At 42.8% G+C, this 26,542-nt stretch overlaps 1 protein-coding gene across 6 annotated transcripts in view; it reads right to left on the bottom strand.

The window, feature by feature from the left end:
- Positions 1-481: 481 nt before the first annotated feature.
- ubr5 (ubiquitin protein ligase E3 component n-recognin 5) overlaps positions 482-26,542 on the bottom strand; it is a 30,906-nt gene continuing 4,845 nt past the window's right edge. Inside the window, exons 5-59 of one of the 6 annotated variants that reach the window (XM_041044013.1) lie at positions 25,045-25,164; positions 24,107-24,386; positions 23,760-23,919; positions 22,733-22,882; positions 21,719-21,930; positions 21,432-21,548; positions 20,930-21,040; positions 20,583-20,737; positions 19,870-19,987; positions 19,539-19,723; positions 19,258-19,367; positions 18,693-18,805; positions 18,420-18,566; positions 18,165-18,276; positions 17,867-18,021; positions 17,550-17,747; positions 17,100-17,310; positions 16,677-16,803; positions 16,349-16,500; positions 15,651-15,746; positions 15,282-15,405; positions 15,050-15,147; positions 14,483-14,640; positions 14,019-14,110; positions 13,739-13,885; positions 13,395-13,513; positions 13,067-13,193; positions 12,637-12,766; positions 12,234-12,394; positions 11,833-12,072; positions 11,417-11,540; positions 11,037-11,148; positions 10,775-10,906; positions 10,318-10,350; positions 9,432-9,689; positions 9,035-9,303; positions 8,623-8,834; positions 8,290-8,523; positions 7,917-7,990; positions 7,548-7,720; positions 6,842-6,991; positions 6,250-6,467; positions 6,001-6,121; positions 5,324-5,696; positions 5,073-5,160; positions 4,838-4,982; positions 4,515-4,645; positions 4,293-4,353; positions 3,300-3,481; positions 3,043-3,127; positions 2,771-2,926; positions 2,044-2,157; positions 1,794-1,938; positions 1,581-1,666; positions 482-1,300 (exon numbers count right to left, since the gene is read on the bottom strand). In XM_041044013.1, coding sequence (XP_040899947.1) covers positions 1,088-1,300; positions 1,581-1,666; positions 1,794-1,938; positions 2,044-2,157; positions 2,771-2,926; positions 3,043-3,127; positions 3,300-3,481; positions 4,293-4,353; positions 4,515-4,645; positions 4,838-4,982; positions 5,073-5,160; positions 5,324-5,696; positions 6,001-6,121; positions 6,250-6,467; positions 6,842-6,991; positions 7,548-7,720; positions 7,917-7,990; positions 8,290-8,523; positions 8,623-8,834; positions 9,035-9,303; positions 9,432-9,689; positions 10,318-10,350; positions 10,775-10,906; positions 11,037-11,148; positions 11,417-11,540; positions 11,833-12,072; positions 12,234-12,394; positions 12,637-12,766; positions 13,067-13,193; positions 13,395-13,513; positions 13,739-13,885; positions 14,019-14,110; positions 14,483-14,640; positions 15,050-15,147; positions 15,282-15,405; positions 15,651-15,746; positions 16,349-16,500; positions 16,677-16,803; positions 17,100-17,310; positions 17,550-17,747; positions 17,867-18,021; positions 18,165-18,276; positions 18,420-18,566; positions 18,693-18,805; positions 19,258-19,367; positions 19,539-19,723; positions 19,870-19,987; positions 20,583-20,737; positions 20,930-21,040; positions 21,432-21,548; positions 21,719-21,930; positions 22,733-22,882; positions 23,760-23,919; positions 24,107-24,386; positions 25,045-25,164 — 8,314 coding nt within the window. In that variant the 3' untranslated portion in view covers positions 482-1,087. The remainder of the gene's footprint in view (positions 1,301-1,580; positions 1,667-1,793; positions 1,939-2,043; positions 2,158-2,770; positions 2,927-3,042; positions 3,128-3,299; positions 3,482-4,292; positions 4,354-4,514; positions 4,646-4,837; positions 4,983-5,072; positions 5,161-5,323; positions 5,697-6,000; positions 6,122-6,249; positions 6,468-6,841; positions 6,992-7,547; positions 7,721-7,916; positions 7,991-8,289; positions 8,524-8,622; positions 8,835-9,034; positions 9,304-9,431; positions 9,690-10,317; positions 10,351-10,774; positions 10,907-11,036; positions 11,149-11,416; positions 11,541-11,832; positions 12,073-12,233; positions 12,395-12,636; positions 12,767-13,066; positions 13,194-13,394; positions 13,514-13,738; positions 13,886-14,018; positions 14,111-14,482; positions 14,641-15,049; positions 15,148-15,281; positions 15,406-15,650; positions 15,747-16,348; positions 16,501-16,676; positions 16,804-17,099; positions 17,311-17,549; positions 17,748-17,866; positions 18,022-18,164; positions 18,277-18,419; positions 18,567-18,692; positions 18,806-19,257; positions 19,368-19,538; positions 19,724-19,869; positions 19,988-20,582; positions 20,738-20,929; positions 21,041-21,431; positions 21,549-21,718; positions 21,931-22,732; positions 22,883-23,759; positions 23,920-24,106; positions 24,387-25,044; positions 25,165-26,542) is intronic. The other 5 variants (XM_041044014.1, XM_041044015.1, XM_041044018.1 and 2 more) reach the window with 5 other exon arrangements.

Below are 26,542 nucleotides of genomic sequence, written 5' to 3'. Positions count from 1 at the left end.
AAATATTATTACTACTACTAATAATTATAGTACACTAGCTATTATCCAGTAGCCTATAAATGACTAGGGTAGGTTGAGTAGTCCCACCAGGTGTGTAGCAGGTAAAAATTCACGTGTAATAGCAATATGAGATCAAACTTATAGAATGGCCATTTATAAAATTCAGCAAATAAACAAACCAAATCAGTGTGTGTGGTGCTGAAGCAGAATTTAAACTGGCATGGTTCTGTGGGTTAATCTATAAACCTCCAGTTCAAGACACCAACATAAACTGACAAATTTGTACTTGTAATATATACAAGAATACACAACTTTTTGCACAATTTGCAATTTATTACACTTAATTTTGATTATGAAATGACTTGTGGTTTGGTTTACAGGAGCAAACTAGATCTGTGTGGTGAGATGTGATATTTGTGATTTGATTCAAAATATAAAAAGTCAAGGATTTTCATTACAGCAGCCTCCTTACACACTAATATAAATTTCCCACCACTCTTTAACATAAAGTAGTGGAAACAAAAACAAATAAAATCAAGACCAGACAACTTATTTGCATCCAAGTTTATTTTGAAATTCCCTACTCCCCCTGTACAAGAAAAAAAGGACTTTCCACAAAGGCAGCAGTGAACTGTCAGTGATAGTACTTTTCTAGGGAAGGAAAAAACTTATAATCACAGTGTCTTCTTTTCTTCTTTTAAATACTTCTACTGCTGTCATCTTTGGCTGGGTTTCGGTAGACAGCTTTCTGTCAAACCAAATTCCTGGGAAGCAAAGGTTTAAGCCAATAGAGCAGAGCTGTGGGCTTTACATTTTACAGTGCCAATGCAGGAATGTTCTGGACTGTATACCTCTTCTTCATTAACACAAAAGAAAAAAAAAGCAATAAAAATTGAAATAAAAATAACAAGCTGTTTGTGTTCACAACACAAACAAATATTACTGCCTGGGGAGATAGCGACAGTATGTCGAATTTCATAAAATTGTATAGACAAAAAATAAATCTACAAAAATGGAGCTAGGTAAATATTACACAACAGTAAACATGTTTTTTTTTTCCTTTTTTTTAAACTCTTCTGTCGAACCTCTACACAAAACCAAAATTCTTGGTCTTAATGGCTAGCAGGAGTTTCTGTTTGAGTATCTGTTTTGAAGAATAGAGTGGCACGTAGAGACGTGAGATGCAAGTATTGGCTGTGGGGAGGTGCTGGTCATCTGGAGGCCGGATGGTGATGGAGGGCATCGGCTGGAAGCCCTCCTCGCTGGCTGGAAGAGAAGGGCTGGAGGTCCAGAAGTACACCTGAGGAGGAGGAAAACAATAAGTCAAATTAGTCACCACTCTGTTTTGGGATAAGGAGGACAAAATGGCCAATGGGGGACACTTAGAACAAATGACTGATATTCTGCTGCTGACTGATGTTTTTGATATGTAGCGTTCAACAGTCAAAAATAATGAATATATAATTCCACTTGCCTAATCATTAGTGCAAGTCTATTCTGAGTCCAGTAATTACTGACCAACACTGAACTGGCAAACAGTTTTTGGTTTTGAAGTATATTTACAATGAAAAAACACTTACCAGGTCTTGCCGCTCAGTCATACTCATCTTCTCCACTATGGACCAAAACCAGCGTTTAAACTGCAGTAGTTTGTCTGCATTTTCCCCTGTTGGATGAAGGACAAGTCTTTGTTCACTATATTGCATCAAAAATGTCAATACTGAAACAGAGAAAAGACAGAAAAATGGACGGACGCTGACAGAGCAGAGCAGATCCAGACAGAGCAGCCCTACCAGATTCATCGTTGAAGGAGGTGAAGCTGATGAGCATCTGGACATTGACTTCTCCGCAGCCGTTGACCAGCAGCCTGAAGTCCTCGGCCGTCAGATCCTCCAGAGCGTTCTTAGGAAGTACATCCAGCAAACCCTTCCTCATCGCCTAACAGACAGAACCCAGAATTAGAGTGAGGACACATAGGTGACTGACAAAACATTTGTCTGTGTTAAGAAAAAAAAAAAAAAAAAAGCTTTGTGTTTTACTTACATGGAGAGGCTGCTCAGCCACCACTAGCATCCTGTGCTCTGCATACTTCCTCACATACTCATACACGTTGAGGGGAGTTACTGGCATGTTAACCCCACCAGACAGAAGCTCCACCTGAGCCAGAAGAACAAGGAGTCATTCATCACTTTACGATAAATATATTCCAGACTACAAATCTTTCCAGTGTGACAGAAAGAGCATTCAGATCCTGCTTTCAAAATCTCAACCTCAAGTGTTTAATTTACCAAATAACGCATGATGCAAATACTGAAACAGAAAACCAAGCCAATCACTGTGTTTGATTTCCTTCATAAACTACTGATATGTTTTTATGAGGACTTTGTATATCTTGTATGAGTATAGAATGAATAAGGGCAGATGAGCCTTGAGATGTGTGTATAAATAAAGACACGTTGAGGTTATATTGGGGGTGAATTGTGAGACCTCTGAATCTGAATGTGAAGTGACAGGTTAAAGAAAGGTTCCTGAAATTAAAGGTAATTTATATGACTGCCTTTTACAATGTAGACTTGAGCTAGATCACCGTGTAAAAGTCTAATTATAGATAGCTTCTCACCAACACTCAGGTTAACACACCCCCTTGCAAATTTTAATGCAGTGTTATTTTTAACTTGAACTCCACAGGCTAAGAATGAATTTGTTGACATTCAGTGTTAAAATCTATAACTGGGTTAGGGTTAGACACGGTGACAGAGTAGTCCATTACCTGTCCAGCCCCTTCTTCTTTGCAGAGGTCAATGGCAAAGGCCAAGTCCATGGCAGCAAATACCGCGTCTGCTTCACCAGCTTGCGAATGGCGGATCAGCTGCCGCAGGCTTTCATACATGACTGGGTCAAAAAATGCGAAGTCGTGCCAGTTCACCTGCAGTAACAAACACAGGGATGTTCAGCAACTTTGTTTTGAAAAGAACCAACATCATGGAGCAGGCTAGCACTACAGGTGCAAAAGTGTATTATAAAAAACTTATTTTCTCTTACCTTTCTCCCAAGCAGCACTTTGATGACATGTCTATTCAAAGTGATTGGACAGAGTTCGTTCTGCAGCAGACATAAACCCAGTATTCTGCAAAGAAAATTAAACATTCAACTTTGTGTTTCCCACTTAACTCAAGCTTTGATATATTTACCCTCACTCTGTCCACTTCTTAAGATTGTGGGGAAAATCTTGTTTTCCTTTAACCAAGCAAACAAAATGTAGTTCTTTTGTGTGACAGAACACCACCACAATTCATTACCTGCCAATGTTACGGAAGCAGTTGAGTCTGGCCTCTGTGTTCTTGCCAGGCCGTGGGGAGTAGAAGCCTCGTTTGCCAGGCTGGTAGAAGAGAGGAGCGTTGTCGTCCCCGTCGTCTGGGTCATCCAGCTCCATGTCCACCACGCTGCGGGTTGAACCATGACGCTTACGGTTCTCCTGCTGCTACAACCACACAAAAAAAAAGAATAAGGTAGGGCTGTGCTCAGCATGGCAAAGAGTTTTAGAGTGAATCCCATACATGAACTCATTTTCAGATATAAATGGCTCCATTTCTTGGAGATACGATGAAAGAGTGTTGATACCGTTATGATTTTAGACAAGAATGCGCAACTTATTGAGACAGAATTATAATCTGTTGATGTAATTATCACATTTTAACTACCTACAATTATGAATGATAAACTATAAAACAAAATAGTTTGTACAGTAATAATCCAGATTTAGGGATTCTGGCTGTTAAAAAGATGAACAGAGTCAGAACATATGAAATTTGGACAGTAAATTTTTTATGGCGGGCTAATGATTATCACTGAAATGTCTCATGCATGTCGAGAACCTCACCAGCCATGCACCAGCATTATTCGTGCTCTAACCACATTGACTTCTAATATGTAATTTAACAGTGATCAAAGTGTGGAAACACAGTGGAATTCAATGTAGAACAAAATGACAGAAGTAACATGCAGGGACATAGATAAAAATGAGACCTATGTCCATGAGACCGTCCAGCTGTCCACATCTGTCTTTATTTAAAGCTAAAACTCAAGAAATAAATCCTCAAACTGTTTCAAAGAACCTAATTAGCTGGATGAGAACTGACTGAATTATTTTAGCCGGTTACCAGCACGTTAGCCTGACTTACTTAAACCACATTCAAAAAGAGACCCCAGATGTTTCAGGATATAACAGGGTTAGAAATTAAATGAATAACTATATGACGGGACAGTACGATAGTCAGAGATATTGAGTTTACTTGTGTTTTCTCCGGAGTCTCCAGGAGACCCAGGTCCAATATACTGTCAGCACCATTTTCCCTGTGAAGACAACAGAGAGGAGAATTTAGTTAGTCTGCCAAAACGTACAGTTTACCAGTGAGGTATCAATGTGTTTCACTACAGAGACTAGAACTAATGGAATCCAAGTTCCGCCACCATATTTCGCATCTGTGGCTGTGTGGCTGATCAGGATGTTTCACCTTCCATGTGCAATGAGAAGCTCCATAGCCTCTTCAACTCTGGCTCTGAGGGAATCCTCACTGGCCAGCAGCAGCAGCAGCTGTGCAGGGGACAGCTCCAGCAACATGCCAGTGATTTTACTGGCAAATGCCTGAGGAGACAAACACACAGTTGGTCTAAGTCCAGTCAAAAAAAAGAACTAAATCTAAACCAAAAAAGAAGTATTAACTAGAATGCAAGCCTCTGAGACGGCATGTCAATGTGCAAACGTGCAAATTCACCCATCAGGCGAAAAAACAGTTTTGATAACAGAAGGCTTTATCAGATGCAGATGTTTTGTTACCGGTTGCATTGCGTGAACACGTGGGTAGAGCCTTTCCCCCAGGGCTTGTCTGTGTGCAGGCAGAGGGTCGGGCTCATCACTGGGGTTTCCCTCAGATGAAGGCCTGAAAGGTCTTGTGTCTATGGACAACTGCCTCCTTGAGTCTCTGTACAAGACAAATAAAACAGGTTTGGCTCATGTAGCACAGACTCTTTCAATTTTCTTTAAGAGGGTAATGTATCAACCTGAATCCCACCTGTCTCGGTCTCTCCGAGATCCTGCTCGAAGCCCTCCACTTCTCCTCTCTCTTTCTCGGTCTCTGTTCCTCAAACGCTGCATTAGATCTACGCAAATCCACACCAAACAGAGCACGTTAACTTTTAAACGTCAGCTTTATAATGTAAAATCTTTTTCACTCATGACAACTGCTTTCAGCATAGCAAAAGCATGACTGAATGTAACAATGAAAGTTCCATAATGCAGTATAGTTTCTATGTATTGTCATACTTGAATTGTAATCGTGATGACACGTACTGCTGGCCTGCATGCCCTTGCTGACACTCTGAACACAGTCCAGGTTGGGCAGCTTATCGTTGGAGAGGAGGGCCAGAGCGATGGCCGTGTAGAAGCTGCGGGCCACGCCGCTGCCCTCGCCCGGCTCGTCTTTGAAGGTGACCTTCACCCGGTGTACAGCCATGGGTGTGGTGGTGCAGCGCCTCCCAAAGTGCGTATTTAGCTGACGCATTGTCTGCTGTATTAGCTGGTCCCGATCCCGGTCCACTTCCAAGGCCAGGTCACGGGACTGCAGGTTCCTCAGCTTCTCCATCTCCCGACGGAACTTGGATTCCTTTACCTCAAAGCCACCAAGCTCTGTGAGGATCTGGTATTAAAAAAAAAAAAAAAGAGAGCTTATGGTAAGTGCTCCATTGTGATCATTGTCAGTTAAACCTATATGATGTGAAATGCTAACATTGGCATTCCAAAGGTAGCAAGAGAGAGGACTGAACTGGGACGCCCCCTTTCTGGCCCTCAACAGTCAAAAATCTTGATGAAGCTTAATTCAGCGTTTTTGAGCCAAAGCAAAAGTGTCACATTCAGTTTGGAAATTAAAAACATTTATGAGGTTATGAAACGAGGGGTAATGTAGAAACACAGACTACAAAAATGCTGAGATGAGAACTTACGGAGCCAGGCTCAGCTCCCACGTCTTCCATGAAGACACGGCCAAAGAGCTCCAGTGACAGACGCCAGCGGCCTAGTAGCATGTCATGTGAGATCATCATCCCCATGAAACTACAGTGAGGTCTGGACAGAAAGGGGAAACACAACATTTTCATATTTTAAAAAACAGGCCAAGAAAAAAAAAATCCTTGACAATTATTTATCTCAAAGGACAATTCCAGCTAAGCCTGAGGCACAGCCCAGATAATTACCTGAACGATGGGAGAGGTGGTCCATCGCTCTCAGTGAGGCCAATCTCAGCAAGCAGGCTGCTCTTCAGCTGGGCAGCGAGGTCATGGGGTGAAGGGCCTGGTTTTGAAGCCTCCAGCTCCTGCTCTGCCAGTGACTGGCTCTCAGTGCTCCGCTGGCCAGTCTCCATACTCATCACATTCTTCAGGTTGGCTGAGTACGACATCTTGGTGGGCAGGATCTGTTTTAGTGAGGTTTCAGAGTAGTTCTTCAGGAATGCAAACACGTGTGTCTTGAGATGATGGCAGTGTGATGACGAAAGAATGGAAATGTGGAAATGGGACACAGAACGCAGGCTATGTTCCAATATCCACACTTTAAATGACTGTGTAAGCAAAACGACTATCCAACATCTCCAATGTTCCCATCTATTATTTCCAACGCCTCCAAATAGTAGTGGAAATAACGAAGAGGAAATGAGGAATCTTGGATAGTTTTTACAGATTTATTTTTTTTTAAAGTGGAGCTATTTCCAACATTTCAGTGGTGTTTGTTATGTGTGGATATTAGAGCACAGGTGCCTGAGTGTTTGTTCAGTGAAGAGGGGTGGTATACCTGAGAGGGGGAGGGTAGAGAGGAGCCCATGTTTACCTCCAGGCAGTTCCTGTCCATGCTTGCCTCAGCCAGGCCTTTCGTTGCCATGTAGGAGGAGGAGTACAAACCCTGAGAGGGACGACCAAACAGATCCTCCTTCCTGGCATTAGGCTGAGAGAGAAGACGCAAATTTGAAAGTAAAGTTACTGACGCCACACAGAGGCTGTCTGGACATTATTTAATATCTTCCATTCAATTATGTCAGCCTGTGTAATGACTGTATCCTGTGTCTAGTGTGTTGGTGTGGTGCCTGCCACTTCAAGCCACAACTGCTGCTTGTACCACAAGTGTGCCACAACACAGCCTCTCCACAACAAACCCTATCCACTGCTTCCTCGTGGCGACGGAAAGAAACTAGGAACTGTTAGGCTCAATTAAACATGGCTAAGAACTTGAAGGTGCTTTGCTAAGACTATGATTATGGGAGCAAAAGGTGAACCCCTGTCTTGTAACAGAATGTCTGATAAATATCCATCATCCCGTCACATAATTTTTCGAATGAAGGAACAATGCTTCCCTTGCCAGTGGTAGCACTTTCAAGACATGATCAGCATAGATGCCATCACTGTCAGCAACGTTACATGTATGAATGCTGTATGTATGAATGCTGTATGTATGAAAGTAAAATGTAAATGTGTGAATCAGAGTCAGAGCAACAAGGTCTGACCTGCAGGAGGTGGGGCTGGTCTGCCAGAGGAATTGCCTCAGCCAGGGGAACATCGAATGGGTTGGGTGGGATGCAACCCAGGAAGGTCATAGAGTCAGAGCGACGAAAGAAGGGGTGGTTCTGACCCGTTTCAGCTGGTACCGGGTCCTCGTCCTTGTCCTGCAGAGTTGAACCTGAGGTAAAGCAGAAACAAAGCAGCTGTTAGCACAAAAAAAGACAGGTAATCAAAGTTAATATTAATCAATATCAAATGTTAACAAACTGTCTTAATCTAACAAATCTGAGTTCTACTTTTTCATGCATCTGCCCATCTCATACAGCTGTTTTTGTAATTATTAAGAGTTGAGTATTAGTTATTATCTGACTTACTTTGATTGGTGTCTTCATCATTCTCATGTTCAGAGTCTTCGTTGTCCAAACCCAGTTCCAAGATCTCTCGATTCCTACAAATATGAATAACAAATACCGTTTAAACCACAGGTTCATGCAGACATTGTTTTAAATGTTAGTCAGTGGTTAATCAAATGCCTCTGCAACCATCATTCTTGGCATTGTCTTTATCAAGAAAGATACCAGACAAAATAAAGGAAAGACCCAGCAGACCAAGTGCAAAGAAAGACAAACAGTAGTGAAAATATGGCTCTAGAGTTTTGTTCAGTGGTAATCATTATGCAATTCTATCCATGTAATTCATTAGTTTTTAAATAAAGAGACAGTATTTTCTCAGATTTTCTCCAGTTACCTCTTTCTATCTATCTGTGGGGTGTCCAGTGTGGTCTGCTGGTTCATGGCCTTAATCCAGTAGATGAGAGCCTGGAAGACGTAGGCCACATGCTTCAGCGAGCACACGTCCAGCACAGGAAGCACATCAGAATGCTCATCGTTGTGGGAACGCATCAGTGATAGGGCGTAGTTCAGGAAATCGCCTCGTGCCGACATCATGCCTTGGCGAGCGGTCAACAAAGTGGCTGCTCTCCTGAAACATATACAGAACACATACAGAACAAGTGAGACTGTCGCTAAACGTACAAATGCACAAACACTAAACAAGTTAACCAAAGTTTCTTTCTTTTACCTGCGTCCTTCCAGGGTACGGAGGCTGGCCTCTTCTCGAGCAGTCATACGTTCCCTGCGAGCAGAGTGCTGAGAGGCGTGGAGTGGGTGACTGGGATGACCAGGGTCTCCAGCAGATGACAGGGCCGAGCCATATCGCAACTGAGCTTCGGTGGAATCCATGATAGACACCATCCAGTTCCAGGTGGGAATCAGCTTCTCTTCAACATAGTTCTGTTTCAGAAAACATTTACTCTTATTCAATTCATTTGGAAGATCAGCTTTTTATTAAACAGATGATTAAGATCAGACAGTCACTGCTGTCCACTGCCAAATGACATGGATACAACGTGGTTTAATATTTAAGGATGGGAACTGGCAGGGACACCAGTATTTTGCTACTTTGACCACCACATGATGGCGCTGTATCTTACCTGCAGGTTGACTGCATCCTGGTAGGTGAGCTTAACAGCAGCAGGGTACTGTGAGTAGACTAGATGGTTGTACTTGGGAATGAGACTCATAAGGTCTGAGATCTGCCTGATGACAATGCTGTAGGCCCGGGCCAGGCTGCTGGCAGATGTCAGATAACTGCTGGAGTTGCTGGCCTCCAGCGCTGCCGCTGCTGCTGCTGCACTGGAGCTGATCGCACTGGAGCGACGCAGGTTGGTAGGGTCAATATATATCAGGCCTGTGGAGCTCGCTGTGAGAAGGACAAGGATCATAATGGGAACAAATTAACATAAATGATTTCTGTGACAATAATCCAGAGAAACAAAGAAACTTTAAAAAAAATATAAATAAAACTGCATAGACAGACAAATTACTGACCAGCTGGTGTCGAGGAGCTAGAGGGGGCACTTCCAGTGGCCCTCTGGCTGGGGGTGTTTCTTACAGCCCACTGCATGGAACGAGGAGCCTGGGCCGCACTGTTGGCATGTGAAGTGCTAGTTGTTCTTTCCAGTGGTTCATCCAAAAGGAACGTTTCCTGGTCGACATCGTCGCTCTGGCTGCTGCTGCTGTCAGAGTCACTGGAGTCATTGGACGGGGAGTCATCCTCTGAAAAGAAGGCAGGGACACTGCTGGCACCTTCAGAAAGGAGGGGGCAGGAGGATAAGGGGTGAGGAAAGAAGACAAGGAAGACAAGTTTAAGGGCTTGAGTATTCATCTCGCCTCTCTTTCTCTTTTTGTCTTTCACATCAGATTTTTTCCAGGCAGGAGTGCGGGTTAGTGAATCACACCACTACAAGGCCAAACAACACTAACATGATGGTGAACACACTGAGGCTTCAGGTCAAAACAACAGCTGCTCTCTTGTGATAAATAATCTATGGTTTAATGTTTTGTATTTTTTTGGAAACTTCATTAGAGACACAGAACACCAATATTTAAACTGTACTGAAAATTCTAAGAGAAAATGAAACAACAACAACATTATTAGTAGGAACTACACATTTTAGATGACCAAGGAGAAGGAACACCACACCGTTTGGAAAGGCTACAAGTTGATTAGTTTGTTATTTGGATGAAAGAACGAGACTAAACTTGTGACGAGGGACAGTTTTAGTTCAAAATGACACAAAAATGACACAATAACAGTGAAATGTGAGAAGTGGACGGACTGAAGGAACTCTCAGCAGGAAACTGTGTATGCACTTTGCAAATTCACTCTTGCCCTGACATCTGTATGTGCATTGAAGTAAAGAGGAGCTCATACCAAAAATAGGAAATGCCAAGGACACCCTACTGCCTGCAAATGAAATACATTGGGTATTCAGCCAGGGACCATTTTGTCTGCTGTATCATTAGCTCTGCAAACACAAATCCCCACAATCCAAAATGCTGTCTTTTAAGCACTAGTGATTCTGTAAGAACAGAATTAGTCTGTTCACTCAACTCAAGGAAAATAAAATACACCACAGTGCAGCAATTCAGAAATCCAATTTCAGTTTTGCTATTTAGTAAGTAGTTTGGAAAAGATTCCAGTTAAAGGGGGTCAATAAGACAGGTGACCGCATTTCCACAAAAATAAATAACTAACTAAATTAAAATAAATAATACTAAAAAAAAAAAGGAACAGTACTTTGAAACTTAGGAAAATGTTTCAGGAAGGATTTAAATGAAAATCTAAAATTAAATGTAAACTGAAAGGTTAAAAACAGCTGTCGACCAACCTGCTTCAGAGCCAGCAGTGGCTGCTGTGACGACACTCCTGCGGCCGCTAGCATTATCCTGATTGCTGTGGTTACTCTCACTGTCGCTCTCTGTTTCGGCTGCTGCCAGCAGATCGAGCTCCATGTCACTCCCTAAAAGTCACACAGATGCTTCACTCATTGTTGGCGAGGCTTTCAGCTACAAATAATTATTCGTCACACTAAATGAAGTTCAGTGAAACTAAATTTACTCCACTCATGAAAAGTAGGATGTGTGTCTCACCGTCCTCGTCGTGTTCATCGTGTTGTCCTTCTGCCTCAGCGTTTTCCTCTCCCTGTTCCTCTTGGTCGTCATGATGGTCTTCCTCCCCAGCTACTCCCTCCACAACTTCAACCTGAGAGACAAACGAGCACATCCTAAGAGAGTAAACTTTGAAATAGGGCAAAACACCAGATCCAATCTAAAACTATACTATAAAATGAGAAGACTAAATGAAACGTAAAATATCCATCAAAATGTCTGTGTAATCTTACAGTGTATATAAACGGCTTGATTTCAAGGTGGCCCTCTACATACTTGGAAACACCATCACCAACATGCACTGAATCTCTTGCATATAAAGTTAATTATGGCGGTAATGATTTTCTAATGAGGCTCCCCACCTCTTCCACATCTGCTGATACGATATCATCCTGCTCCTCGTCTCTTCCTCTGACAGGCTGAGACTGGCTGCTGCGTCGAGGCTGGGGGTTCCTGATGATATAAGAGGCGGCTGTCTGACTGGAGCTGGGGGGGAAAAAAAAAAAAAAAAAAAAAAAATCAAGCACAAGCCGAGACATTTTTATATGTAGTCAACAAGAAAAATCAAGCATCTTCTCTACTTTTAGTTTCTTCTCTTCCAGTGAAATTCTACTGAATGACTCAATGATTTGGAAAAACAAGTCATTTCTTTACCTCAGCACATTAACATGGGCTCTTAATCAGCACACTGTTAGAATACATGTATATCTTTATCCTCCATAATTCACTGCTCTTCAATAACCTCCACAGGAAAATGAAAGCACTAGAACCAACCAACCTGCTGGACTGGTCAGGTGACGGTCTTGGGGGCAGAGGTTCTACAGAGAAGAGCTCCTCGCTGCCCTGAACAGCATCAATGCTAGTGCTGGCCAAAGTGAACGGAGCTGTAGGTCTTGCGATGCCCATTCGCACCGGAACAATTAGCGACTCCGCTACGTTACACAGCTCCTCCACAGCGTAGGGTAAGAGAGCCTGGAAAACACGCCGACATTTCCCAATGGGCTGTGGGATGAAGTTGCTATGTGGAGGAAATGGAGATAAGACAGAATCAGTGTTTGTAACAATTCAAAAGATCCTGTGAAATCTGCTGCCAAACGTTGTTGGCATTGTATGTTACAATTAGGTTGGGTCAACTTGTCTAAAACTGTTCATGAAAACCTTAATTTTGTATGTTCATACTTTTTCTTCTTGGAAGAAGCCATCTCCACGCTGAGGATGACAAAAACCCGGGCTACAGAGCGAAGGAACCTCCTGGTGACATTGACTGCCTCCTCTCTCCGGCCAGGAGTGTACTTGTTCTGCAGCTCCTTCACCAGTGTGCCCAGTAAAGTGTCTATGAACTAATACAGGAGAACAAAAACACCCACGGATGACCAAAATAACTCCAAGTGCAAGGGTGTGATAACAATGAAAAAAAAAAAACCTGAAGAAAACACATAATTACTGCAGTAATTATTGCAAAAATTACTGAGGTAAAGAGATTTTATTTAACATTGTGTGCACACTAGGAAGACTGTGTAAGGAACAGAGAAACCAAGGGGGAGCGAGCCAGAGAGAAGGAGGAAAGACTAACTGGACTTACAGTGATGTCAGGGGCACATTTGACAATGAGGCAGTGGGTGAAACAATCAAGGCGAATGGTGCCACTCTGCTGGTTCAAGTAGACCTGCTCTTCAGGCAGGAGGTGGGCAATTCGGCTGCTGGCACTAAGTCTAGGAAAGACAGAAAATACAACACTGAAAATACTGTACAAGTTAACATGAGGCTGCAGCTGCATCACAGTCACATCTGAATGATACCAATTCATTCAATTAGGCCAGTATCACTGCCAGTGAAGTATACTGGACTGGTGTACGACTAGTAAAAAAGCAGCAAGGACATCTGTGGATAAACTAACTAGGATAAACTAGGATATTGTTTCTTTAATAACCGTAAACCGGGCGCAGTCTTTCAAGCTCTTATTACCAACTCCATTTTAAAGCTGGAGGGTGCTGCGTTGCTGTGATACTCACGGGTCTTTATTCTCCTGAGAACCAAACATGATCATAGACTTGAGGGCATTCCAGTCCTGCAGAACCCTCTCCAGAGCCAGCTGAGCAAAGCGGGGTGGTTCTAGATCATGGTCTGGCATATCAGAGTCTGAAAGAGAGGAAAGAAGAAGAATGTTTGCATACACCAGGTGCCTTCTGGAAATAATGTTTCAGAAAGACACAACCTTTACAAGTCAGAAGAGTAAAAAGATAGCAGAAAATAGTTTCAGATAAAATTTTAAAACATATAAATTGTTTATCTGTACCGATGGTTAAAGTGGATAAAATGAGAAAATGACGGTGAACCTACCTTCTGCATTAGCAGCCTTGCGGTTCCTGTCTTCTCTGATGCGTGGTGGTCTGTACTGACAGTGCTCGACACTCTGCCTGGCAACAGTCTGCACCAGGAACAGTAATATATGTTCTCCCCTGCAGATGGAAGCAAAAGTCAGTCAAAAATATCATATTTTCCTCACAAAAATCCAAAATATGAAGTAACTTCTTCTTCTATATATCAGCATATGAAGATAATACAGTTCAGATGTTTTAGCCTAAAATGCTCAGTTACTTGCCAATTATAAAGCACAAAAGAAAAAATGCTACCCTATGTGATGTGAAGATGATAATAACTAGTTCAGGGAGCACGGGTCTTACCTGCTGTTTGGTGTTGTGACCAGGTTAGTGGCTGTGAGTAACCTGTACAGCAGATCGAGACGAGCAGCCTTCTGGCCGGCGATCAGTGTTTTACATTTACATTTCTCCCAGCAGTCACAGTATGCTGTGGGAGAGGTCCTCTTCAGCCTGGGAAATAAAAGAGGCAAATTTGTGAATATAAGTGCGACCTAGTTTAAACGCAAGTGATGAAAAGAAATTGTAAGAAAGACTGAAACCTTTACAAAGATTAAATAAGGTCACACTTAAAACTGGGACTTACTTGCAGTCATGTCCTTTGTGACACACCCTCGCACACTCAGTACAGCAGCAGAGGGACTCCAGCAAACCACAGGTTCGACACTCAAAGATATCCTAAATACAAAGTCCGTGTGATGAAAAATGTCTGTGTCGACTCTCACAACAACATTATGAGACAAAATGAGTGAGGTTGGCTTGACATGTTCTATATATTCATGCTTTCTACTTGGTGCCTGCTGCTTATTCTGCTGCTTACACTCAGTAGCAATAATTAAGCATTAAAAAAAACACATCTTTCTTTTTTTTTGAGCTCGTTGGTTGTCAGTTACGTAACTGTCTCCCAAAACATCCGTTTATTAAATGAAATTCCCATTACTAACTGACACCCTTGTACATAGCTTGAGGGAAGTCTGCAACACTTGCCCTTTTCAACTGACATGTGCTTTCTCTCTAAATTTCAGTGTAACGATATCCTGTAGGGCTGACCTGGTTAATGTGCTCAGCTCCCGTCCAAGTGAAACTGCAGGTGTCATTGCAGCAGAGAACATACAGGGGCGAATCATCTGGATTGGTCCCAGAGGGGCAAATCATTTCCATGAACACAGAATCTGCATCCTCCTTCTCTGTAATGCCCGGGTCACCCACTGTGCTCATGACATTTGAGGAACAAAAGGAAAACATAGAAACAGAGGAATGTGAGCTACAACATGATTGTCAGCTGTTGCAAGCAAGGAAGCAAAATAGGTCAGGATTCACATAACTCATGGATAACCTCCAATGTGCCAGCTGTTACCTAACCAGATAAAATTACATCAGATTCTCAAAAAATATGCTGCTTTCTCAGAACTTGGCGGCGGTTGGTTGGTCAAGCAAAATTTGTTTCCCTCTCTCCCCTATTTTCTTTGTCTTTGACACACACATGCATAGGGCATATGTACATAATATTATGCACAAAGAGCTGGCATTTAAGTACCAATATGTGACCACAACAGTCTCCCTTCAAATGGCAAGCCAGCATACAGCAGCACACAGACAACTGACTTATTAACTTACCCTTGGCCATTTTCTGAGCAGCCTCCAAAACAGTGATGGCTGCTGGGTAGGCTCTCCCACTGACAGCCAGCATGAATGGGGTCATTCCACGGGCATCCCTGTCAAATAACAACAACAACAATGTACATGAGTACTTTAGAGGGACAGACAGAAAAACAAAAAAAGAACAGCAGATTAAATCAGGCTAATCTAGTACTTGTAAATATACTCAGATAGTAATAAAGAATCATACTTTGCTGAGAGCAGCTCCCGTAGGTGTGGCCTCAGAACAACACTGTCACACATCAGCTTTAGGATAAGGTGGGCGTTGGCCTTCCGGTCTTTAGATTCAACCACAGATGGCTCAGTGGACGGCCCTGCTCACATGGAAAACACAGTCCATTAGAGAACAGATAAAAACCGAGTCTAAACGCCCAATGCAGCTGATGAATCAGTAATTTCCACAGATACCATGTTATGTATATTGGAAAGCACCATATGTCATATTTTATCCACAAACATATTTAGAATGATCTCTCCTGTAGAGACATATCAACACTATGAATAGCAGTAAAAATATCATCTCATCCTCACTCCTCTTCGACAGGGGAGATGTTGTTACCTGGTATAGTGGAGGTGCTGGGTCCCTGGCTGGTCCCAGTGGAAGCAGTGGTGAGTGATCCCACAGCTGGTGCTAGAATAAAGTCAATGTCACCATCTGTTGATAAAATAATAAAAACAACAAAGCTCTGAAATATTTCTAAGACTCTAGATTTCACTGACCTTTGCAGACATATCACTGCAAAGTCATAGATTGACTGACTAAGGGAAGGAAAATTTCCTGATTGCACACAGACTTTCCAACACAGTTGTGCAAGGCGGCCTTCAGACCGACAACTATGGCAAACAACTCAAAAGGTTGCACTAGTGTGGGTGTTCTGCTACACGGACCTGTGAGAAGATGAAATCCAATTCTCCCGTTTTAGGCTTACAAAATGTCAGCACACAACATGGCAACTTATAATCTTGAGTCAGGACTGCACATTTCTGGAAATCACTCACACCCTGTGGCTTGATTCTTACAAAGTAAATGGCAAAACAACACAATCCTAGGTACACACACCGCTACACACTACTAAGATTTCTACCTGGTATGTGAACTTACACATTACTGGAGGACATAAATTTACACTGTGACAAAAGCAGAGAAAGCACCTTTTTTTTTTTTTTTGGTTTGATTATTTTTTGAAGCAGTGGCACAGTAGGCCCTAAACAGCACAGACATAATCCACTAATTTTACAGTCTTAAAATTCACTGACCAGGGTCCATGGGTGGGGGATCAGGGACCCAACTTGGTGGGGCAATGGGTGGTGACACAGGGTCCTGGTGGTCACTGGATGACGGTCCGGACTCATGGCGGCCAAGACCCGCGGCTCTTAGAGACCTCCGCATCATCTCCCTCAGACGAAGCCTGGAGATGACACACAGAGTAAAGCATGACACTACTGGAGAACTTGCTCGCTGAAATTGGAAAGCGAAGAGATTCCTTTCTTTTGGGGAGCAGCCATGTGTATTAAATGACACTTGCAGTTTTCTGTGCAGACTATTAAGCAAAACAGCGCAAAATGAGTATAGCTGGTTATGTACCCTCTGCTGCTGGAGGAGCCGGTCCTATTTCCAGAGCTGTTGCTTGAAACCACAGAAATGGCATTGGCAATCGCCTCCACAGCAGACAGGCGCTCTGCAAATGTGTTTCTCTCCGACCTTTCAGCTTCTGAAATGAAACAGCATGGTCACTCAGCACGGAGAAGGGAGTCAGGAGAAAGCAGGCAATTAAACTGATACAGCTGAGCAGACTCCGAGCTGGAACAGTGTGTTGAGAGAAAAAGCAATTTTCTTCCACAATTCCATTTTCTAATAAAGATGGCAGAGTCTAAAAGACACACACACACACACACACATTGGGAAGAAAAATGTAACCAGCAAAATAAGATAAGCTACTTTTTATGCCATGGTTAAACCTAGCTTTCAGAAAGACCTGAGTACTGAAAGACTAATACAGCAGCTTACCTTCCTCTTCTTTGGTCTCCTTATTACTGACAGGGAAGCAGACAGAGACGGCAGCATGGAGAATGTTGCGGTTTCCATCACAGCGGTGGCCCAGAAGTGCTCCGAGAGCCTGGTTGCCCTGATCCAACAGAAACGCCTGTTCAAGGTTCACCAGGTACTGCCGACACGCCTCATAGTCACAACGCAGCACATGCTGCATCAGCGTCTGTTTCTGAAAGGGACAAAAAGGATGAGTGAGTACTGATTATGATTACTCATGTGGTGTCTCTTAGACACATTTGTGGATAAAAACTTGACAGATGTGATAGAAACCATGGCCACTAAAACCGGTGGACTGTTGTGTCGCTGAGGACTAACATTCACATTTCAAGGACAGGAAACAACAGCCGCCTATTTGTTAGCTTCAGTTTAGTTTAGTTTTTTTCTTTTAATTCATGACGTAATTTTTACCTCAACGGCCATAATAATAATAGCAGCTTTCTTTTTAATGGTGGAGTTTGAAGGGAGATTGGCCAGAGAGTGCACCCCCATTCCCAGGCTGTTTATAGGTGGCAGGTCCAGCCAATCAGGATCTCGAATTCCACCCATGCAGTCTTTGGCCATGGGGTAGATTGTGCCATTTCCATCTCGGAGGATGATAGGAGACTCCTGGAAAACAAAACGTAATCATTTCAACATTTTAAATGCACAGAAATTTTATGAAATCTCTCTACAAAATGTCATGCTTATCTGCAATTATATGTCACCATTTTGGGAGGTCATCTTACCTGTCCTGCAGTAAAGATGGCCACATTGCGCTCACTCTGCCCCAAGAAGGCGAGGTTACTAGTAGGGAAGTTATTCTCCTGCTCAGCTTTACCTGTGGCTAGGTCAAAGATACAGTACCTTACCCAGTTACCAGTTTTCAGCACTGCATGGACTCCTGGGGGGTAGAGAGATGTGTAAGGGTTAGAAACACTTCATACATCAATGAACATCTACAGAAAACTACAGACACTAAACAAATATACTGACAAAGTATATAAAGTTCATACTGACATAAAAAAACATATAGCAAAGACCAACCTTTGGAGTCAACATTCACAGCCAGAATCTCAGCCTTTTCTGGGATGCAGAGCTTTTTAGGTGTGCGCTGAAAACAATCAGGAACTTTCGGAGTCCCACCAGTTTTGACCACCTGTCAAGAACAAATTCAAAGAAAAAAAAAGTCAGTGACTAGCAGTGTCAGGAGGACAGAGGCTCACACCCACACAGAAATATAGCTATTAACTCTGAACTCAGAGTACTGACATGAAGACAATAGTGGATCGACTTCTGTACCTGCAGCTCGTCTATTCTGAGGAGTCTACAGTCCTGTAACAGTGATGACGGGTCCGAGTCAGTGGGAGCAGCAGTACTCTGATTGCTCATGCTGCTTGATGTTCCTGGAAACTTCACAGCAACGTATGCGCCATCCACTTTAAGTACCTAAGACAGAATATGAAGGTATTAAGTTGTGAAACTGAGATGTCATGACACAGGAATACACATCAATCATCTTTTACATTACTCATTATTCTAATCCTATGCATTACCATGTTTCAGTACACCCACCTTTCCCACGGGGACATTTTTAACATCCTCTACGAACACCACCTCCCTGAGAGGCCACTGCTCTTCATTCACTTTCTCCTCTTCTTTGGGAGCCGGGGTAGAACGCCTTCGCTCTGCAAGTATGACAGCATGTTAACTTAGTGATTCCATCACTGCATTTTCAAAGAAGATTATATATTATTTACATTAATAAACTGTAAATGGTTTAGAATTCAACTCCTGATTAGGACAGTATGAATGAACTGCTGACCAGGTGAGTACAACTTTAGTGTGGACTAAGGAAAACTAATTATCAAAACTGAAAGCAAGCGGTATGGTTCATATGATATGGGAAAGGCCAACCAAATATACCACAGTATACACTGTGAGCTGGCTACACTTCCTTTACGGGAAAACAGGCGGGCGGGTGGGGGGGTGCTGATAAAAAGCTTGTGCACCATCTGTTTCAAAGTCAAGGGGCTAATGAGAGCACAGAGTGAGGAAGAAATTGGTTCTGTGCCTGGGAGATAGAAAGGACAAGTCAAGAGAGAGCTAGAGGTTAAGAGGCAGAGAGAAGATGACATACTGTAGGGCAGTGAGGCACTGCTAGCAATGGAAGAGGTATCACTGCAGGTAGACGCTGGGGAGGGAGGAGGACCCATCTCAGTCTTCACCAGCTCTGGCTTGCTCTCAGTCCTATGGGGTAAGACCAAGATAGTGAGATGAATTTGACTTGTGGATTTAAGAAATCTAGCACAGCTAATCTCTCTCACCAGAGGAGACTGAAGACTGTGTCTTCTAATTGTGGTAAAAAGTATACTGGCATAAAATAACATGCACATTTTTGCTACATAAAAAGAAACTGACTTGATTTCCTGGGTCTTAGTGGTCTTCTCCATATTCTTGAGGCTCTCTGGTGAGCGCAGCTGGAACCTGCAGCTGTCGTTCATGTTCCAGACAGACTCCAAAAGGACACCCACTTTGGGAATCCCAGCACTGACAGAAAAGGCCACTGCACCGGCATGGTAGAGGGGGTTATTCCTCAAGCACACCTATGGAAGGAGTTGGGACATTTATTAGCAGCGAGGTTTTATACTAACTGCAAAACGTATATAAATCCCCTAAAATGAGTCATCACTCTATACACAAGCCCTCACCACTGTCATAAAAACAATGAAAAGTCCAAACTGTGTCTCACCTGTGTTCCCACGGTGATGTTGGGTATCGAGGAGATGCCAGCGCTGGACTTTGGCTTTTTGTTCTTGGCTCTGGCCTTTTCAAGCATCTTCTTCCGTTGACTAAAAGGCACAACACCCCTGCAGACAAATGCAAGCAGTGAAGTGTCAAAACATCGCTGACATTCAAATCTTTCCCTGACATATACCGTTCCCACTTTGTATTGACAGAGACATCACTTTTCAATCCTTGCTGAATGTCAGGTCTCAAGGAGGATTCACAGTGTTTGCTACAGGTTCCTGTTGTGTATTTTGGCAGAGGATGGGAAAAGACAGTTACTACGGCTGAATGTTTTTTGAAGGAAGGGCTGCTCTGTGAAACATATGCACAAATTTCCAGGGAACTCTTACAATTCAGAAAATGTCTTCAATCCGTTTAAGAAAAGTGTGTGTTTCTTAACAAGGCAAAACTTAATCCTAACAACGCAATACAAAGAGAGACAAAAACTTGTGTTTTGACAAGGCAAACCCTTTTTTTAACAATGCTTTCTGACTGAATCCTACATAAATTCAATTGTAAGCCTTTGATGAACACCCAAATGCCTGCTATGACTGTACACAGCAGGATAACGATGTTATGGTGACATTCAGAAGCCAATGTTATTGTTAAAAACAAAGGATTTATAATTCCATTCAATGTAGCTGAATGTAATGGAAAAACCCCTTTTCTCCTCACCACCAATAGAGGCTATTCTCCAGCTGTGCACATGTGTAGAGAGCACAGCAGTGCAGGGACACCATGCGTTCTCCCTGCAGCTCAGGGAAAGCCTGCGCACTGTGCTCCAGCTTAGAGGCCACTGTGCTCAGTGTGTCGTCCACCCAGGTTGCCACCTATTCCACACACAAACATGAGATCATTAACAATTCATTAATTAAATGTATGTGATGCAAATAACTTTAGAAACATTTATTTACTCAATCATAATTTTGGCCATACAAATAATCCTGAGATCAAAAGCTGTTGCTAAGAACAAAGCAGGGCACACACACATTCTTGTGTCAAGAGGAGCAGTGATAATCTACCTTGTTGGTCTCTGTAGCTACAGTGGCTCTGATGCTATTAGCAGACAATAAGGTGATCTTCTCATTGGCCAGGCCCAGGAAGGATACACGTGGGTGATGAATAGAAGGATTCTGAAAAGGCAGAAAAGTTAAGTTATATTTTTAGCCATGCTACATTAAGGCGCAGGTGCATGTTGTGTCTGAGGATTCTCAGTCATCCAGGTCATGGTTATCCAAGAAGAGTTGAATTGAGGGAATGTGGACTGGGTTGTAGATATTGAAGACGTTTCAGCAAGAGGGCTCTTCAGTCACTGACTGGAGGACAGGCAAATATATTTAACCTCTGTGGAGTTGTTATGAAGGCCATTGATGCCACTCGGCTCGTTAGTGACTCAGTCGCTAGTGGTTACTCACAAGCCAAGTTCGAGTCAACTCTTCTTGAATGAGCTGCATGTTGCACTTCATTAAAAAAATAAATATAATATGGTTTTTGGTAATTCCGTTCATAGGTTGAATTCACCACCTGTGCATTCCTGTAGGGTTCAGGTTCGCTCCACTTCCACTGATAAAGCTCTCCTTTAGAGCTGACAGCCACCAGCTCTGAGAACATGGCTCCAATGCTAACAAACTTCACTCCATCCTGGAAAGGAAATGTGAGATCTCCATAAATGTCAGGTGAGGCTAAACTGAAATTTAAATCTCCAGTGAATTTGCTATCAAGCTCCAATTGCAATGTCACGGTGAGGTGGTTGGTATTTCCTTGTTTTAAAATACACATTAAATCAGCAGCAGTGTTTGTGTGCTTCGTACCTTGTCAGGCCACCACTGGAGCTCCTCTCCCAGGGAGACAGGGCTCTGGACTGGGATGCTCTTCTTGTCAAGGCTGGGCTCGCCTTCACGGCTGGTGGAGCCTCGCTCCGTGTCGAACGAGGCCCCGTCCAGCCACCGGCGTTCGCGTAACCTCAATACAGACTCACGCTCACGCAACAGCTCTGAGTCACGCTCTAAGGGAAGAAGGAGAACTGGTATGCAATAAGGTCACACCAGTGGGATAGAAGTAAGCCACTCTCTGGGAAAGACCCGTCAACATAGTGTTAAGAATAGAGAGATAGAGAGAGATAAGAGTCTTTAGAATTACTGTAGTGCAAATCAAAATTGCGATACTGAAGATTGCGTGGGAGACTTAATTATACTGGTGAGTGAGTCAGTTTGCACGCTCATATGTTAAAATGCGACGTAAAAGAGGAAGTGGATAGACAGAGAGAAAGCATGCATATGGGCTAAAAGTGGGCTAGGAAGGTTTTTAGAATAGACTGCCTTAAAAGGTCCCTGTTAAGACAGGTGGGCCTAGCGGGCCTTTCTCAGAGAGCTCACAGTGTGTACTACAGCCATGCACCATACAACACCAAACATTTATAGCCTTTAACACCAAACATTCCTATTACAAAACCAGCTACCCAGACTGAAGAGAAAATTTCCCCAGAAAAGAGGACAAAACAATTTCATTGCACATTATTTAGCATAAAATTGTGAAAGGTGAAGTATCTATTTAGCAGGAAGAGGAAAATATTTTCATCTCTAAAAACTATTGTCATTTTTTCAGCAAAAGCATTTTGCTTGTAACAGAAATATCTTATTAAAATCTTTAAGCAATCCTTCTACAGAAAAATAATGCAAAAAAACTGCCATCATTCTCCAACCTGTCTGTTGTGTTGTCCTTTGAAGCCAGTGAACTTACACCCCCACAAAAAAAAGCCATCACCAGTGCTGCCTCTCTAACACCATGCCTCCCCTTTACTAGACAGAGGTGAGTCGTTGAGTTACCTCTGGAGGATCCCAGGCGAGACAGCGAGGAGCGTCTAAAAGAGGGGTAGCCAAAGTAGCTGATGTCCTCAGAGAACATGGCATCAGCATCAATAATCACACTGGGATGGGCAGAGTGAATGTCTGCATCCAACAGGGACATCAGGTCCTCTGCATGGAACAAAGGTACAAAAGGATGCAAGGTTTCAGAAAAAAAAAAGCCTACACATTGTTTTATTTTGATGGTTATTTTATGGTTATTTTACACTACCAGTGAAACACCTCAATTTTTCCTATATCTCAGTATTTCTGAAATTAAAAGCATAGAACAAAAATAAAGATGTAAAGATAGTTGATTGTTGGTCATGTTACATTTAATTTAAACTTTTGACTCTTCCAGCAGCCAAACACACTTGTGCTTCCTACAGTGAAAATCAATGGTGCAGAAAGTTGCTGCTTGACTGTTGCAGAAGTTCCCACAAATGTGTTGCACTTGCAGGTTGCTTTTCTTTTACATTCAGTCCAGTTCATTCCAGACCAGCTCCATGTGGATTAAGTCTGGAGACTGTGCTGGTCTTCATCATGTGAAGCCACTGTCTGGTTCTGGTTCTGTTCTTCTAATGTTTTGGTTCATTATCTTGCTGTAGGATGAAGCTCTGACCAAACAGTCTGTCTTCCTGTGTTACTGCCTTTTTCTCACTGTTCTAACAGAAATACACAGCACTACTTCCTGCAGTACAGTGTTGTTCCAACGCTGCCTTTGTATAGACAGAAGGTTTCATCTTGTCATCAACAAGAGTTGGGTCGCCTTGTAGGGACTGTTTGTGATAAGTTTAAAGGCTTCATTTACTTCCAAACTGGACAAATGGGACGCTATAGAACTTTTGACTGATAGTGTCTCACTCTTTAACACAAGCCATGTGTACTGTGACATGCAGAACTGCTGCTAAGCCTAAACGTCAGTGTTAAATAGTGATCTAGTTAATAAGAATAAATAAAAACACAATAACATTTTCCCCACTTATTCTTTTGCATTGTTTCAACAAACCTCCAGGGAGGTAGGACTCGCTAGCCGTATCATCTCCGTCATCTCCATCCTCATCATCCCGGCTCAGCAGGTTGTTGACGGCGAGGTTGACATCCAGGTTGGTCCTCTGGAGCTCCCTAATGATCACACTCCTGGACTTCCCCTGAAGGACTACTTGGGCCTGGGGAAAAGTGACAAGGGCAACAAGGTAAAAACATATTTTACTGATACTCATTTGTGGCTCAGTGAATAAATGTGCACTGCTCACTGTGCAAACTGTTTCAGTTAAAGAAGGTTTTAGAAAACGCTGACATTAATGATTAATGATCTTACCATGAAAAAGTATATACCATCTTAGAATTTAGTACCTGAGTAATAAGCTCTTCAGGGATGACAGAAGCTGGTATGACTGGCTGCGGCTGGCTACCTAGGAGGCCCGAGCCTCGATCCCTTCCTGTGCGGATCACCCTGGTCTGTCGGCGGGAATCGCGAGCCGCAGTGGATGACCTGCCCGACGTGCCTCCACCTCCACCTGCTCCTCCACTCCCTCCTCCTCCACTGCTGCCACCTCCCGCTCCTCCTCCCCCTGCTCCACCTCCACTTCCACCTCCTCCACTGCCTCCGTTTACACCAGAGCTCCAGCGACTCCTGTTACATACAGTGCAAGGCCATGGTCAGACACAACTGCCAAAAAACACCATCTGAATAACAGTAGACTCAAAGCACACACACATCTGGGTAGGAAGGGATTCAACCGTTGTAACAGCAGAGACAAGGAAGAGCAGGCTAACAAGGTTTTGCATCAGCAGCATTTACAGGAGGAAATTAACAGGTAGCCCTTTTCCAATTTAATTAGGTAGTGTAGGAGAAAAGCTTTAATATAGTATAAAACTGTACAGATGTAGTATAATAATTCATAAATATACTACATACATATTTTGGATATTTAAACCATTATTTTTTATAATTCAACATTAAACTGTAAGGGTGCAGGTTTGGACACTTATTCTGCAAAACTTCAACAGCAGACATATTCTGAAGAGGGAATCGATTCTCCAGTGGTCAACTCCCAAGAGCATTAAGAAAACAACTATATGCTGCAAATTTAGCAGGGTCAATGATGTACGCCGTTTGGCTGACACATTAATTTGTTACATTTTACGGCACCCTGAAGTTTTCTCCTCTGAATGTGTGGCACTGAACCCTGTGGGGAATGCACCCCTAAACCACTGCAGCGTCAGTGCTATGCTCCCAACACTGAGCTTTCACAGGACCATTTGTCTCTGTCAACCCTGCCCGAACTTACCCAAGGGTGTTGCCTGCCAGTCTGCCCAGTGTGTCAGAACCAGACAGGAACCAGGGCGGATCACTAGTCCTGCCTGGCCTGGAGCTCCTTCCTGTCCCTGAACCACTGCTCAACTTTGAACTGGAAACAAAAGATGGGAGATCAGTTACAAACCTACAGACGTCCCAGAAGGACCAAAAGACTTTTGATTACCTGGGTTAACAGAAACTAAATTTACCCCAGGTATTTGTTAACGTATACCCCTTGGTTCAGGATTCATTTTCTTTTAATATTATACTGTGAAACAGGACGGGGTATTTTGGAGACTAGCATGGCAACACCCTTGGGAATCAGAATTGGCTGCAACTCGTTCCTCCTTCAAGACTTTCCATTTTTAAAAGTTCTTGGGGTTTTGGGGCTGCGACTGCTTGCTCCTATTTCAAGATTTCTTATAATGGGATGTGTTCTGAGTTTAACCAAAAGTGCTTTACTAAAATATTCATAACTGATTCTGTTCTAAACAGGCAGTTGGTATAAATGGTGCTTTGCTGTGGCAAGGGAACTAAATTATGACAATTTTGCCAGCGTTTTGTAAAACAGAGACTACAATGGCACTGAATTTAAATCATTTCCAACAAAATAACACAATCACATTTAGTACCATACTGTAACAGAACAATTGAATACAGAAACAGGCATTCAAATTATTACTACAAAGAAACAGAGAAAAAGCAAATTCACAAGCTCACACAATCCATGGAACAATTATAAGTCAGGATATTAGGCCGTGTTCAGTAAGCAGACAAACTTGGCAAAGACAACCTGCAGTGATCTTTTCCGTAGGCTTCCCAGCAACCCACAATGGAGCTGACTGAAAGACTATTGCAATGTGAAACATTTCATCATCTTTTGCAAGTCTGCAGCAGGGAACAAAACATGTGCTCTGCAGAAAAGTTTGCAGCAGGGAGCTCTCAGCCTTTTACAGCCTGATTCACATGCACATTTAGCAGCTAGAGGGGCCTTGACGACTCTGAAATAACTGTTGGCAGGATATCGACAACTATCAATGAGCCATTCACCAAAAATACACGCTCATAGCCAACACAAAACAAAGCAGCTAGTAAAAAAAACAGCCTCTTTATAGAAAAAAGAAACACAGCAAGCAGCACACACTTGCACAGCCATAAAGGCAACTTGCTTTGAAAAAGTTACACTAACAATTTTAGGACTGTCTTGCTGCTGGTTGCTTGGTGTCAATGTCAGAATAAAGGTATTCTTTAATAAAAGTATTCTTGTATTGGAAAAACAAATATGTGCCTGCAATGCAATGTAAGTTTAGAAGCTCTACTGAGGGAATCACTTAGTAAATATCAACATCTCATCAAGCACAACACCAAAGCATCTGTCAGTCCAACAGCAGCCTAAGAGAGGACATTTTGGGAATAGACCTGATATAAATTCAGATGTAAAATTTACCCTTGATGGCTGGAAATCTTTGTAGCAAAGAGCCAGAGCCTTA

The sequence above is a fragment of the Toxotes jaculatrix genome, chromosome 8 (assembly GCF_017976425.1).
Source record: "Toxotes jaculatrix isolate fToxJac2 chromosome 8, fToxJac2.pri, whole genome shotgun sequence".
Taxonomy (NCBI): Eukaryota; Metazoa; Chordata; class Actinopteri; family Toxotidae; genus Toxotes; species Toxotes jaculatrix.
The sequence above is the reverse complement of the archived record's forward strand: the minus strand, read 5'-3'. Positions and strand labels throughout refer to the sequence as shown.